This window comes from Lonchura striata, chromosome 20 (genome assembly GCF_050655825.1).
Source record: "Lonchura striata isolate lonStrDom1 chromosome 20, ASM5065582v1, whole genome shotgun sequence".
Classification (NCBI taxonomy): Eukaryota; Metazoa; Chordata; class Aves; order Passeriformes; family Estrildidae; genus Lonchura; species Lonchura striata.
Genome location: NC_140722.1, coordinates 8,255,423 through 8,271,330, shown reverse-complemented (window position 1 = coordinate 8,271,330; position 15,908 = coordinate 8,255,423). Strand labels below are relative to the sequence as shown.

Genomic DNA, 15,908 nt, shown 5'->3' with positions numbered 1-15,908 from the left:
CGTTATATCGATCTAGTGACAGTTCCAGTACAAACTGCTGCACCAAAATTCAGGGTATGAACTCTAAATTACCAACCAAAGTTCTCAAAACAAGCATCCCTAACCAGGCAGCTCAGAAACTCAAGATCCACCCTGAAGCCTCCCAGCTACTGGGTGGTTTGCTATCCTGGGAGTAAGATCAAACTGCTAGGTCAGTTTGCTACCTGTATAAACTGGATGCAAGAGTTTAATGAAGCTTTGTAGCACACTTCCCTTAAGCAGCTTCAGAGCCAAGAGGAACTGGTTGAAAATGCATAAATGGCTACAAGTCATTTATACAAACCACTCGGTCCTCTGTATGCAGCAAACTTATCTTGAAGCAACCACCTCGAGTGCTGAAAAGCACAGCCAGCTTTCATGGCCCTGAGTCCTTGACCTTGGTGGAGAAAAGGATTGCAGGGTCTGCCACAGCAATGCCACTCTGCCAGCAGCTGCACCAAGTCCCAGCAAACAGTGCACGACCCAAAGGTGGTTGGAACATGTTGGCCTATTTATCCAGAAGTGGTCCCAAACCAGCAATCAGGTGCCACAAAGGGGTACATCCATCCACTCCATGTGCACAGCTCAGTTCAGCCCAGTCCAGTCCAGCCCAGCTGTCCTCCAAATTGTCCTCAGTTCTACTGCCTAACCCATCATGAGCACAAAACCTGGCACATCAGCCTTTAACCTTTCAAAATCTGAAACAAATCCTGAAAGTCACTCAAGTGTCAAACAAGTGCAAAGGAAAAAGCTCTGAGATGCAGGAGTGCTTCCCACCAGATGCCATTTTGTCCTCCAGTGACAAGGTTTCACAACAGAAGTGACTGAGGAGCTCGGTATCCCTCCAGCAAACCCACACTTGGCACTTTACACCCTGGCAGTGACGCTTTAGGAAGCTGCTGGATAAAAGCCCCCATTGGGTGCTCAGGCTCCCAGCAATGTTTTCCACCACAGCACCATGCAAACGCTGTCACATCTTGCCACTGGCAGCAATGTGTGAAATCAAGTTCAGGTTTCAGTGTGCTGGAAAGAAATTCCAGCACTGGCTTCCAGTGCAGATTGTGGGGAGCAAGTAAAACATAGTTTTCTTTTTATAGACTGTTTCCATGGTGCACAGAGGTTCCCATAGCTAATTCTGCAGCTGCAGAACTTCAGAAAATTGCACAGCCTGGGTAAAATCCTGTGGCAGGGTGCCCCATACATCCCCAAAGCAAAATCCAGTGGCTTAACACTGTCACCAAACAACAGAGCCGTGTCCCACTTTGACATGGGAGCGGAGCGGCTGCAGCTGAACCCCCTCAAGTTGCTGAGCAGTTTAAGAGAGCCCCAGAGGAACCAAAGCCAGGTCTTTAGCAGACCCCGTCTGCTAAAGCTCCCAGACATCAGTGGGAGATAAACAAATTACAACTTGCCATATATATTTTTAAAACAATTTCTTAGAAGTGCTCTATGTCTAAAGAGCAAGCAGACTTTTACAAGGAATAACTTAACCAACCCCATCTCTGTCTCTCTCTGCTGGCACAACTCTGAAGCAGCTCAGCTTCCAGGAGATCCAGGATACACTGCCTCCCAACTTGCTGTGCTTGATTAGAGCCTGACCAGCTCCGACAAACCAGCCACTCCCAAAAACATCCTCCCGGAATCAAAGTGCCCCTCCCCATTCTCTGTTCAGCCCCTCGGCACAGGCAGATCCCAGCACGTCACTCACCTGCTCCTGGGAATTCATCACCCGCAGCTTCATCTGCTTCAGGTAGGTTGAGGTGAGGGGCATGTTGTAGTCAATGATCCCAGAAACCAAGGAGGAAGGTGGCTCGCTCTCTGAAGAACAGAGGAAAAGCTTTATTTAGATGAGGGACCTGCAGGTAATGTTGTAACTCAGGGGCATTCAGAACTTCAAATCCCTGGCAAAAGCCACCTGCTGAGAGAAGGCTCCTCTAAGAACATGACCCCACCAAGAACATAATTACAGAACAGATGTTGTCTTGGGGAAAAAAAAATAAAGAAAGAAAAAAAAGCATTGCTGTCATCTGTGAAAAAAATGACACATAATGTATAATTTGTCAGTGTCCCCCAAATTTGAGAAAGAAATTGAGTCTTGCTGAAGCCTCAGAAGTACTTCCAAGCACATGGGATTTATGCAGGGGGTGATGAACAAGGATCTATTTGCAGCTTGCTTCAGCATTGCAAAGTCTTGCCAATTTTGCTGGGATTCCCTCAGGTAGGAGTTAACATTAAGGCAACGTATTAAGTATCTCTATCTGGTGATGAAGCTTATTTTTAACATCCTCATTAAAACACAAACTTAATTTTAGAGATCTTTAATTTAAATTGTTCCTGTTGATTCCTCTGGCTGCATCACATTGAACTCTAGAGATGGCTCCAGGTTTGGATGCTCCTGCAAATCACTCTGTCTGGCCAGGTCGAGTCCACAAAGCAAATTCTTAGTGATTTCTCTGAATTCTCAAAGATATTTTGGCTCTGCCACCACCACTATGGATCCTGCAGGACACAGAACATGAAGGATGCTGGAATGATCTGTTCCAACACTGAATTTGCAGGCTCGCACAGTGGGTTTGTCCAGGAGAAAAGCTGCCTTTGTCCACAGGTATGGCCGATGGCTACAAGTAAGATTTCTTTGCCCTCAGCACAGGCAGATGCAAATCTGGATAATTAATCCAGCCTTCCAGCTCATGTTGAAGGGATGTGTGGTACCAACTGGACAGGGACCTTAAGCAGCAATGGGGGAAGAAAGATTCCCAGGAGCTAAAGGTGAACTTATGGTGGGAGGTTTCCATTCCTGGTTCTGCATCTCCCTTGCTGGCTTGAATTTTCTGGGGTCACTGGTTTCACAGGCATGTGTGACAGAGCCCCTTGAAAAACAGCCTTCACAACATGTTTTACAGCACCTCAGAAAAGCCATCAACCCAGTCTTAATGGGCCTGCTACTCAGAAATGCTGAGTGTAAAAAAATCCTGTTGGAACGCAGCAGACCTGAAGATGCTCCACACCTCTGGAAACACATCTATCATGCCTGATTGAGAAATTACGTGGCCCCAAAACTGCCTGTAATTGACTTAAACATCACAAAGGTCTTTGCCAATCTTCTCTATCACGACATTGACTGGGCCCATGGAAATACAATGCTTTTTTCTCAGGTTCATCTAGTCCATTCCTGGCCAGATAGAGCATTCCTGCCTGTGGGTGCAGAGAAAGCTAGTGCCATTCAAGCCACCAACTTGCCCAAATATGAATGTCCAGAGCTTTTAGGAATCTTGTAAACTGATTCCTCCATCTTTTCTCATAGCTGTATGTCAGCAGTCTCTGTCACGCTTTGACCTACAGATTAGGAGCACTTATATGTCTCTATAACACCCAAAACCTTTATTTTGCTGTGCACAGATGCTGTGCTGTGATGAAAAGATGCTAAAATCCCAGTGCAAGGGGAGCTTTCCACAAGAACAAAACTTGCCACCTTCCCCAGCTGGCTGAGTCCCTAAGAGTTTGGGAAAGCATTTGCTAAGAGTAACAGGGATCGAGCTGCTCTCTGCTGAAGCACAGGCACGGATGAGGTGAGTGTTTGGGATCTCTGAGGATGATACGTTGCTCTCCTGCCATTCCCCACTAAACTGCTCAGCACTGCAGAGATGAATGAAGCTGACCAGGAGCAGCTCAGCAACTTCAGATGGGGAGGAAGAGGGAGGTAAGTGATCTTTTAGTGCTTAGATTCTGCCTGAAACCATTCTGATGTAAATTTGGAACAATCCCATTAGAGGCCATAAATTTAATGTGAATTTGTGCAACTGCACCACATAAGGGCTTGAGCCCAAGAAACCAAACACTTTCCCCCCCCCTTTTTTTTCTAAGTTATCTGGGAAAGAAAGAAAACCTTTGTTTTAAAAGGCCTGGGGGGCTCCACAGGAACAATCCTCACATCCTAGGTCACAAGAGGAAGCTCCTGGAATCCTTTAGCTCATTTTTCAGTTATCTCTATCACATGCCCCACATGCTGGACACACAGATGGAAGAGGCAGAAACGGTTTTGATCCTAGCTTCACATTTTTATCACTCCACCAGAATTACTCCTAATTTAATAACACTGTAAAGAGATCCCAGTGAAGTCCAGTGACGTTCAAACTTTCCCACAAGCAAGACAATTTGCTTTTATGAATTATGTGGGTGCCCTGCAGGGTTTGATGTCAGATATGTTTAATTAAGGATTTTTGTGATCACAAATTAAATGTATTCAGATTTCTTTCACAGACAAGAGAAGTAAAAAGAGATGGGAATTACTCAAATGTTGTCATCTTACTGAGTTAAACTTTACCTGTATGTGCCCCTATGTGTGTATGCACGTGCATACACCTCAGGAATTCTTCTATGACCCCAGTGGTTTTTTTAGGTGATTTGCTCCTGATAAATTCCTGAATAGTGTTAGTGAAATAAGACACCCTTCCCCAGGAAAAGTAACCTTATCTAATCTACTCAATGCATTTTCACATGTACTTAGTCACTATTTAGGTACTATTCAGGCAGAGAAGCACTTCTGTCCTTTCATTCATGGGGGTTAAATAAGACTTTTTACCTGTGGGATCCTTTGTATTCCTGACTAATTTATTTTTAAGAGAACTGCTAAATGCAGAAGCTTTAGGAAAATAATCAATATCTGATATTAATTTCTAAATTTGTTCAGGACAGATGGATGTCAGCCTTGATCATGTTTCCCACAGCCAGGACCACAGTGGGAGGGATTTCCAGACCCAGGTGTTCCCTGAGCTGCCTCTGAACTGGGATGGGTGTGTGTTGCTGGGATGGTGGGTGGGTGGAAGCCCCTGAAGGAAGACCAGGTTGGATGGGGCTCTGAGCAACCTGATCTAATGGAAGTTGTCCCTGCAAGAGGCTGGGGTGAGACTGACTTCAAAGTTCCTTCCAAGCCCAACCAGTCTGTGAATCTGTGAAGGAACAACAACCCTTTTTATCAGCTGCCTCCTAAAACAGGATCCTAAGCTCTGGAACTGGCAGCTCAGCTACTGCCAGGCATTTAGGAAGATATCCTGGTATGGGTGAAGCCAACAAGTGACATCCCTTTTGGCCTGACCCTTCCTGTCCAGGAGCTGGATGCTGCTCAGAACGTCACACAGAAGGAAAGGGTGCAATCTGTGTGAAGGTCAGGTTTGCTCCCAGCAAAGCCAAAATTTTCTGGGTGTAATCGGAAAGAGCGATCAGGCCCTTAGCTGGCAGAGTGGGAAGTGCTGTGGTAATGGAGCTTCAACTAATAGAATTCACATAGAGCTATTTGGGAGAGTTTTTGAGAGTTTTTAAAAAAGATAATGAGTACAAAACATTTCAGCCACTACCTCTGGATAGATGGCACATAATCCACTTACACAAAACCTCTGGGATGTCCATAGCTCTGCTCCCAGCAGTAAACAGTTGGCAATCAGCATTTAACACTAGAAATTCTCTATTGTTGCACCTTTTGTTCCTTAAATTCTGCTTCTCTTCCTGGTAAGAGCTGCCAAATGAGCCACTTTGCCTTGCCACTTTTGAAACAGACCAACTCCCTGCAGTTTGCTTAGTTTTTGGGTTTTTTTTTTGTTTGTTTTTTTAAAGAAGCAATTTTGATGGCTGAAATCAACATCACTTTGCACTTGCTTTGCACTTATTCATGAAAACAAGTTTGTAATTCAGCAAACAACCACATAAACATTTAACCAGCTACTCTAGAAGAGAACCCAGTCCCATCTTCTTCCCACTCCTGCTCTCTCTTAGACCTAAGAAGCTGCAGATTGGATCTGTCCACAAAAGAACTATAATGAGTCAACCACCTCAGTGGCCACACTAATTGTGTGTGTACATAGGCACAGTGTAAATGTGACTGCCAAAACACTTGCCATTATCTAACTCAGGATCACGTGCTTATCTATTAATTTAGTGTAAATTGCTTCTTTATCAGAAATTCAGCTATTCAGACATATTCTGTGTATTTCAATACAAAATTACCAGTTCCAGGGAAAAACCTGAGGTTATTTTTTTTTAAGGCATTGAGGTTCCCACCCTCACATGGTGGGTGATTGCAGCCATATCTGTGGTATTTCTGACCCATGTTTTGGGCTGCACTGGGGAAGTCTGGAAAGAAAGCCAGGCTGCTTCTGCTCCCTAAACTGTAAGAAGCAGGTTTAAGCAATTCCTTCAGCTTGGTTATAAAATGAAAAATAGCCCAGGTTAGGAAAACCCTTAGGTTACGATGTATCTCCTGGGCAGGACAGTATCTGGCAGCTGTTGTGGCACTGTGCTGGTGCAAAATGCAGAGTCAGCTCTGCTGGCAGAAGTCACTCGCCTTTACCTTTGGGCTCGAGGCCATTGGAGTTGAAATGCATCCTCTTCTGGCATTCAGTGCAACTCATCAGGAACCTGGTCACAGCTTCTCTCGGGAGGAAAGCATAGGTCTCTGCAATCTGAGGAAACAACAGAGAGCTGTATGTCCTGGGAGAGGGAGAATGGGGTGGAGAGCATAGGAACCAAGGGCACACCTCGTAGCCACACGTTGTCCCCTCCAGCCCTAAATCCCTCCCTCCAGAGCAGCTCTTGGTGGGGGAACTCTTTGGGAGGGTAACTGGTGTGCCAGTGAAGCACCAAGACACAAATGAACAGACCTTTGGTATCCCTGCATACCCATGCCTTCCCAGAAACTCATTCCCTCTTGGAGTCGTCTGGAAGAGCAAAGCTATGAATGTGTAAGAATCAAATGTGAAAGTAAGGCCTCGTCAGCTCTGTTTGCATTGTTAATTACCATCACACCACTAACCTGAAGAATCCATTAATCTTCTGTAAGGGCAGGTCACTTTTTCCCACAATGACAATCAATTACTGTTAATAATACTTTGCACATCTGTGACATATTTTATCTAGGGAATTGAAAACATTTTTCCAAACAGTAATGAATTAAGTTTCCTGAACCTTTGTAGGATATATATTTTACAGATGAGGAAAAGCTAAGGATAAATATTTAAAACTTGAATGCTTGAAGTTAAACACTAGATCCAGACCTAAGCACCCACAGAAGGTGTCCGGCAATCCCTGTTATTCCAATTAATTCCTGCCAGCAGTAATTTTACGGTATTTCTAAAGATCGAGACTGGGTTATTTGGAGAAGGAATGAGTCGATTTTAATGTAGACAAAGTTATTTAAGGCCATAAAGGACCATCACATCTTGGAGTCTGACCTATGTAGCATAAGTCACAAAACTTCACCCAGGTTCTCCTGCAGCCCAGTGGCAGTGGCCTGTGGTTTGCCTAAAACATCATCCAGGAAGCCATCTGGTCTTAATTGGAAGGCATTAAAAGGTGGAGAGCCCACCTCTTACTTTGGACTGGCTCCTATGGTTAATCACCCATCCTGTTTGGTCTGAGTGACTTGTCCAAGCACTGCAGTTCCCAAACCAGGGGCCGTGACCCCCACAGGGGTCACAGCACTTACAAGTGGGGTCATAAAGCAGACAGAAATTCAATTGTTTGTGCCAGTCCTCGGGGCTGCGAGCCCGGCAGAAGTGGGGCTCAGCACGGGAAGTGGGGCTGCAATCAGACACCTCGTGGGTGAGGGCTGGTGATGGGGCTGAGCTGGGAGGACGGCCCAGGATGTCCTGATCCCCCTCCTCTGGCCAGTGGGCATCGTCCTCCTGCCTGACACAGCTGATAAATAATTCCGAAATTCTAGAAGTCCACATTAAATACAAAAATACCGAAATTCCACTCATTTTTCTACCCAGAGGGTAGAAGCAGAGCAGGGGGGCAGGGGCAGAGGCTTTGCTGGATCATGGCTAAGGCAGCGCCGTGCCCAGCTCTGCGGTGGGAGGGAGCCGCATCCATCTCCACTGCGCGGCAGCAGAGCCCGGGCTTTCACACGCACAGAATGCCAGATGGGTGGAAAGTTCAGGCAGGGACCTCGTCCCAGCGCTCAAATGGAGGCTGCACTGCCTGGTCCTCATGGGATTCTCCTCCTATTTAGCTGAAGCCCCAGTGAGCTCTGCTGTGGCCGAGCGGATGCCAGCTCAGTCTTTGCCTCGGTGCGATATTTATCGATGCACAAGCACAAGGGATTCCCGCAGAAACGCTGGAATGAGGGGCCTAGAAATTGCTGGTGGCAGCCGTGGTGGGGTGTCACAGGCAGGGAACTGTCCCCGCGTGCTGCCTGACACCTCAGCCGTCTCCCTGCCTCTTTGGCTCCAGCAAGCCCACAGTCTCTGCTGCAAATGTTCGGCTAATTTTAGTGATACAGTTGTTATTTCTCAGCTGATTTGATGCTCTGCAGAGCAGACAGCTTCCTTGATGAGTTATCTCCCATCCAAACTCCCTTTCTGATTGCCTCCCTCCAGAGGTCATGGACAAGGGCAAACTCTCCAGTGTCTCTAATCAGAAGTGGTGGGGAAAGGGAGCAGGGAGAAGGAGGCAGGGAACCCTGGAGCCTCCCAGCTGGCCACACAGCAGCGTCCCTTTGTGCACCCGTGCCAGGCGTGGCATGTGCTCTGCAGCATTTCACCTTCCAGCTCAGGCTAACAAAGGCACTCTGGGCAGCAAGGGCAGGAGTGAGGGCAGGAGTGAGGCTGGGCAGCCCAGCCAGCAGCGTCCTGCCAGGTCAGGAGGGGATACACGCTGCTAATGTGATGATCTCAGCTCAAGAGGGAGATGAGGGGTGGAGCGTGAAGCTCTCTGACTGCTGTGAGCAGGCCTGGGAAAACAGACGGATCCAGCCTGCTCCCCTGGGGCTGTGCAGGGCACAGATTAGTCCTCCAGAGAGATGAATTGAAGGAATTAGGGAAGGGTCGGAGTGGTCTGCTGGGGAAATGAGCAGAAAGTTCTTGAATTGTGGTCATGCTGCTGGGGCTGCCCCCCCTGGACCATAGAAAGGTCACTTGCCCCCAGCCAGGGAGGGTCAGTGTGTGCCCCAGCCCCCAGCCTGCGCTGTGCCACAGGGGCAGGACTGCAGTGCTCAGGGCAGGGAGCGATGCCATGAGCTCTGTGTGCAGAGCCCTGCTCCCTGGGGACTCTCACCACGTGTGGGAGGCTGCAGGGCACTGGGCTGCCTCACCAGCACTGCCAGGCAGGAGAGACTCCAACCCTGTGCTGACTCTGGCAGCACACTGAGCTGTGCAGAACCTCAGGCATCATCACGGAGATGAGGGCAGCCTGCAAAGACCTCTCTGTGACATTGTATACACCAGAGAGATGAGCTGCCAGCAAGCCAATTCTGTCTCCAAGCGACCTGGTCCTTAGGGCTGTGGGATTCAAGGGAGTAGCTTGGTTCTGGACAGTAAATTCAGCTCTTCTTGTAAAAGAAGAGCCCAAACGTTTGCATTGAAGAGCTGTGCAGAGTCAGGAGAAACAGCAAGCTCCCTGGAGAAGCACACTTCAAGCTAAATTATTCCTGACCTAACTAGAGTGGTGTTTCAGGGTGGATAGAGCTGATTCTTGGCATCCATAGAACCAAGGAACCAAGACAAGCCTTAGCTTGGTGCCTGCCTCCATTTTGTAACGGAGGAAACCCAGGATGGGCAGGAGAGGAGGGAAAGGCCACGGCCATGCCCCAGTCCCCCTGTCTGGCTGCTCCTGACCTTCAAGGCCCACAAGAGACATTTCCCTCTGGCTGAGGAAGACAGGGAGGCAGATGACTGACAGCAAGCAAGGGACCGGACAAACATTCTCTCATCCATCACTAATACTGAGGATTTCTCTTCCTTTTCCCTTCAGACACGCACAGTGTCTTTGTATGATTCCCCTGCTCTCTCCTCTCCCGGCAGCCGCGCTGTGCTGCCGCTGGAGCCCGGATTCCCGTCCCCGAGCACAGCTGCTCTGCCTTTAAACCCCTCCTTCCTCACGCCTCCCCGCACAGGCACACTGGGCTCTGCCTCGCCTCTGCCTCCCGCCAGTGGCTCTGCTTCTACCTGTCCTGTCGTCCCCGTTGCCGAGGGCCTGTCCCTCCCGCAGCCCCTCCGCTCCGGTGCCCGCCCTGCCCGGGGCACGGGGGGGACTCTCACCGCTCGGTAGGTTTTCTTCTGCCCGGCATGTTTGGGTGCTTTGCCCGGCTCCGACGAGCTTTCCACATGCATCGAGTAGATGATGTCAAAGAAATCTTCCACCACAGCCACGCGTTTGAGAGAGATGCCCTCGGGCTCCGAGAGTCCATCTGCCCCCTACAACAGTGCAGGCAAGTTGAGTTAGTGTCAGCGATGGGTGACAGGGGTGACGAGATCGGCCCGGGGCTAACGTGGTTGGAGGGGGCAGAGTGGCTGTGCTCCCGCCTCGGGCTGCCTTGGGCATGGGGGATGTGGGGGATAAATTAAACATCGCTTCAGGGAGGATCCTGCTGTAGCCAGGACAGTGGCGGCTGCTGCTGTCGTGCTGCTAAAGCTGGCAATGAAATTGGGCCAGGAATAAAAACAAGGGAAGAGTCCAGAGTGGAGTCACAACTGATCAAGAAATTCAATTTCTGTAATGTGGGATGGTTTTGCTAGGCGGGGAACGGGGGGGGAAAGCTCTTTAGACCTGCACATGGTGCTAAACCATCCTGGGAAGCCCTGAGATGTGAGGTACTCCTGCTGGCTGCAGTCCCTGTGGACATGGATCAGCCAGCAGGACAAGGTTTCACTGTGATGCCAGGATACAGCCCCTAAAGGAAGGAGCCAGCATCCCCTCCTTCCCTGCACTGACCTTTCCAAGGCTCCCTCCCTCTCACAGACGCAGAGCAGCTGAGCGCTGGCAGCAGCAGCACAGCTCTTTGTGTGTTCGGATGTGCTGGAGAGCAGGAGGCAGTAATTCTGCCACACGACAGTGGTGACAGACTGATGGGAGTGGGAAGTGTGGGGAGCAGTGCTCCTCCGAGCTGACTGGCACCAACGGTGTCAGCTCACACTGGCAGGGTATGCTGTGGGAAGGGGAGGCAGCCTCTGGGACCCGGCAGCTGCTATCAGCACTTGGCACAAAGCACCAGGGCAGGAAGGGCTAGTGGGAGGTGGTCAGTGGCTATTGTAATGGCAGGGGGGACCGAGAAAAGAACGGACTTTGGGAGGTCACTTAGCTTGCTCCTTGAAAAAATGCCATTTTTGCATAGACAAAAAAATTTAAATATTATATCTGTCTATATCTATATGTACCTAGATATATATGTATTACATCCCTTTAAGGGCTGCTTTCCAAAAGGAATGCATGGATGTTGTCCAGTGGGTACCCACCAGGCTGCTAAGCAGCAACCTGCACATCTAAATTACCTGCAAACTACCTTTTTCACCTGCATTCACACATCCCTGAGGGCAGGCAGAAGCTGGCAGGGAGCTGTGGGCAGGGTTTGTGGGCAGGGGTCTGCATGCAAAGGGCGCAGCCAGTCTCCAGACCTGCGTTTGTGTTGTCCTTGGTTGGGCTCTGTGTATCTTACACAGTCTATAGATTGAATAAATGCTGTTCTTTAAGCCACCAGTGAAGGGCCTCTCAAAAATCAATCACTTAGTGGGTCCACCTTCTGCTGAAGCTGCCCAACATCTCAGAGGAGCAGTCATTTAATGTACAGCACTGCCTATTACAGTTGGCTCCTCACCCCAATTTCGGAACAGAGACTGCCTGTCCTGGGCACACGCTGCAGCGGGACGGTCGCTGAGCTCACCCGGGACAGGGGCACGAGGATTTTCCAACACAAACCACCTCTCCCCTCCCCAGGGAGCCCCAAGCCGGGTCTGAAGGTGGCTGTAACAAAGAGAATATTGAGAGCGAACACAAGGGGCAGGGTGGCAGGGCTGCGTGGTGGGGGTCGGGAAACTTCGCCCCAGGGAGTGTCTTTGAGGAATATAGATCTAATTTCTTCTGTCACCGTTCAGAGAGTTTCAGTTTAATCGAGGGCATGGGTATTCCCCTGCCAAGGAGGAACGGGCATTAGGAGGCTTCCTACTGACCAATAATCCTCAGAGCAGGGTTGAAATGAGGATAATTACAGAAACAGGACAAAGGAAAATGCAGCAGGGGAAAAGCACAGTCAGATCTAACAAGCAGAGCCCTCAAAATTAAGGCTGTAACCAACCCTGTATGCAAATCATTGTTTCCAACCAGTTAATATCCTCCTCCTGCACAGCCAGCAAGTCCCTGTTTCCTCCCTGGTTTCAGAAAAAATGCAGTGAAGGTAACCTCAGGGTCTGGGCATTGCTACAGCCTCCCTACAAACCCAGCAGCGCTCTCCTCTCCACCCCGGCTGGATGCCGGATGCCGGAGCTGCCTCCTCAGCATCCCACTCCCTGCAGCGATCCTCCATCCCCTCCTTAGCCTTGTGACTGCTCTCCCCGTGATGATTATTTAGCTTTGGGAAGCAGGTGAGATGCAAGCAGTATCAAAGCCACTGGATATAAGAAGCTGTATCAAGTCAGTGCCTCCAGGATTAGGGAGGTTTATATCTGGCAATATATCCAAATGTTGACCTAGGATTTAAGAGGACACATGTGCTGTAAAGTACCTCTCCGAGGGGCCCACGCCCCTCGGGTTCCTCCTTCCACACCCAGCATTGCTCACCAGTATTCAAGGCATGAGTCAGAGCCCATAATATCTCAGAAAGGCTTAAAACCCCTCAGGTTTAAATAGCAATAAAAATTCAGTTGGGAAGCAGAATGGGGAGAAGGGATGCTTTTACCCTGTCCTGGTGTTGGGGCTTTATTAGAAGTCACCTGCCTGCACAAGGAGTAAAAGATTTCAGGAGCAAAGCTCAGCCCTGACAGAGGTGCTTAGAAGCCGATGGCATTTCAGGTGCTGAAAAGTCCCTCTACCACCTTCCAGCCATCCTCCTTTCTCCTATATTTGCCCAGCACAGGTCTGTCTCTCCCCCTTCCCAGTCTCTCCGTCTCTGTCTCTGTTTACTGTGCCCCACGATTCTCACCCCTCTTTTCCTCTCATCCTCCCCACCTTCCCAGAGCTGTGAGCACTCTCTCCTCTCAGCTCCTCTCCTCCATCAGGTCTTTTTCCTCCCCAGTGTCCTTTGTCTTCCCCACCTCCTCTAGTTCCACATCTCTGAGCACCAAAACCCCCGGGACCCTCTGCCCTAGGACCACTCTCCTGGGCCTCGCTGCCCCTGCACCTCCCCTGTCCCTGCTCCACCCCGCCGGCCCCGGCCACCTCCAGCACCGGCGGATCGCTGCCGGGAGCCGCCTCCGCGGGCCGAGGTCGCCTCCCGTGCCCGGCCCCGGGCGGCGACAGCCATTTCAGGCAGCGCTGTCCCGGGTGCGCCGCGGGCCGGGCAGCGCTTCCCAGGGACCGGCCATGGCGCTGGAGCCCCGGCACCTTTGTTCTCGGCAGCCGCCCCGGGCACGCTCGGCCCCCGCCCGGCCCGGGACGGGGGCGGTGCGGCGGGAGGGGACGGGGAGCGGCCGGGCAGCCCCGAGCGGCGGCGCGGGGTGACATCTGCCGCGGCGGGGAGGGAGGCAGGGCCGGGCGAGCCCCCCCGCCCGGGCCGGGCTGGGGCCCGCCGGCAGGTAGCGGGTAACCACGGCAACCGGCGGTAATCCGCTCCCCCGGGCCCGCCGCCGCCGCCCCGCGCCCGCTGCCCCCGCGCCCCGCCCGGCGCGGACCGGCCCGGGGCAGGCACCGGCGGCCGCGGGGCCCGCTGTGGCCGGTCCCGCACCTCGCCGAGCCTGGGACGGGCGGGCAGGGGCGGGCTCATACCACCCGCGGGCACCGCCATCCCGCTGGAGCTCTGCTCACTTGTCGAGCCCCACTGCAGCCCTGCCGCACTTCCACAGCCCCGCCACACCCCCACACGGACCTGCCCTGGCTCCCGCAGCCCTGTCAGGCTCCCATCCCACACGGACCTGCCCTGGCTGCTGCAGCCCCGTCAGGCTCCCACACGGACCTGCCCTGGCTCCCGCAGCCCTGTCAGGCTCGGCTCCCACACGGACCTGTCCTGGCTGCCGCAGCCCTGTCAGGCTCCCACACGGACCTGCCCTGGCTCCCGCAGCCCCGTCAGGCTCCCACACGGACCTGCCCTGGCTTCCGCAGCCCTGTCAGGCTCCCATCCCACACGGACTTGCCACGGCTCCCCCATGGGCCTGGCATGTTCCCACATGGAGCTGCCATGGCTCCCACATAGACCTGCCAGGCCTCCCTCAAGGACCTGCCATGGCTCCCGCAGCCCCATCAGGCTCCCATCCCACATGGACCTGCTCTGGCTCCCACACAGACCTGCCAGGCCTCCCTCAAGGACCTGCCATGGCTCCCAAAGCCCTCCCAAAGCTCCTAGGGCCCTGCCATGCTCCCACATGGATCTGCCTTGTTCCCACATGGCCCTGCTGTGGCTCCCACACAGACCTGCCGTGGCTCCGACAGTCCTGCCATGGCTCCATAGCTCTGCCATACTCCCACACAGCCCTGCCATCGCTCCTACACAGCCCGGTCCTGCTTGGAGCCTGGCAGCAGCACCCACACATCTCCATGACCCACCTCCTCCATCCACCCAGCTTCCTCTGCGCTGTGTCTCCACCAGCCCCTGTGGCCATTCCTCAGCAGCCTAGCCTAGTGTGAAAACTGCCAGAATGGGAGATTTTTACAGCCAAACTGTATCACTGATGAGCTAGCCCTGTTTTCTGTGGGGCAGCAGATCCACAGCCAGCAGCTGCCACCTGATCCAGTCCATGCTGCCCACGGTGACCTCCACCCCAAGCCCCGGTGAGCTGCCACCACCCCAGCGAAACCAGACTCCCAACCCAGGCAGCTCTAGGGAGGCTAAGGGATGACAGCAGGTTTCATGCACAGGACTTCTCAACCCTGCCCAACTTCTCAAGCCCTTCCCCAACTTGGACTTGGGTTTGGGAGAACCTGGGAGCATTTAACCTGAGTTCTCCAAAGCCTGCATGCTCCCAGCTCCTCTTGAGACTGACTGGGGTAGACACTGCCAGAAGAACTGGAAACTGCCCGTTCTGGGCTCCAGCACCACGGAGGGTCTTGGCTCTGCCCTTGCATTGCCTGGCAGGGCAATATCTGCCTTCTCCAGTGGGACTGGCAGTTCTCCTGGGGCCCAGGAAGCTACCCCACATCACAGCTCTGCAGGGAAGCATCCCTTCTCCAAGGGGGTTATGCTGGAGGGCCATCAGACTGGGACTGCTGGAGCAGGAGTGGGATGGGAGGGAGTGCCGACTGCTTCCCCATCTGCTGTGCTCAACAGCAGATAAAACACTGCCCCGGCCCTCGCGCGAGGGGCCGATACCAGCCGAATTCAGCTTCCTGTGAGTCAAAAGCCGCTTCCTGCCAGCAGAGCCCTGCCTGATAATGGCTGTGTTCTGCTCTCTGCCCGGGAGCAGACCCTCTGGCCTCGCCTCTCCTTGCACTTCCCACATGAAAGTGTTCCCTTCTGTATCTCCCAACCACAGCATCTCCCCACCCCCGTACAGAGGCGCACGTTAAACTAATTTCCTGCTGCTGGCTGGAAGGGCCACTGTCACCCTCAGCCCTGGGACAGCCGAGCTGGATGTTTGGGGCCAGCCGTATCGAGCTGTCCCTCAAGGTCACCTCCCCTGCACACAGAGACAGGCCACGTCGCTTGCTCCGCCTGTGCTCCAGCTGCTGCTGGCTGTGGGACGCAGCCGCTGTCCCCAGCCAGGTCAGGATCAGAGTTCTTCTGGCCCCCACTGGAGTCACCCCATGGCATGACCGTGGGTTCCCCAGCTGACACCAGCAGCAGTGCCATTCCTGTGGCACTCACCCATCCCTCGACCTTTCTTCCAGCCCTGGGTGGTTCCTTCTGCTGCACAAAGGAGGATTCCTGTTTTGATATGAGGAAAAGTGGGGTTTGGGTTTTATCTGAGCACTCTGCTGCTCTTTCCTCTTTGAAGTGTCTTTCTAATTTTCTACAAGTTTTATTTTGTTCTAAGGGA

At 52.3% G+C, this 15,908-nt stretch overlaps 1 protein-coding gene across 1 annotated transcript in view; it reads right to left on the bottom strand.

Moving 5' to 3' along the window:
• The window catches only part of NOL4L (nucleolar protein 4 like), a 59,590-nt gene that overhangs the window by 31,212 nt on the left and 12,470 nt on the right, over positions 1-15,908 (bottom strand). Inside the window, exons 2-4 of the mRNA XM_021527390.4 lie at positions 10,050-10,205; positions 6,362-6,473; positions 1,727-1,836 (exon numbers count right to left, since the gene is read on the bottom strand). Of these exons, the coding sequence (XP_021383065.1) occupies positions 1,727-1,836; positions 6,362-6,473; positions 10,050-10,205 (378 nt within the window). The remainder of the gene's footprint in view (positions 1-1,726; positions 1,837-6,361; positions 6,474-10,049; positions 10,206-15,908) is intronic.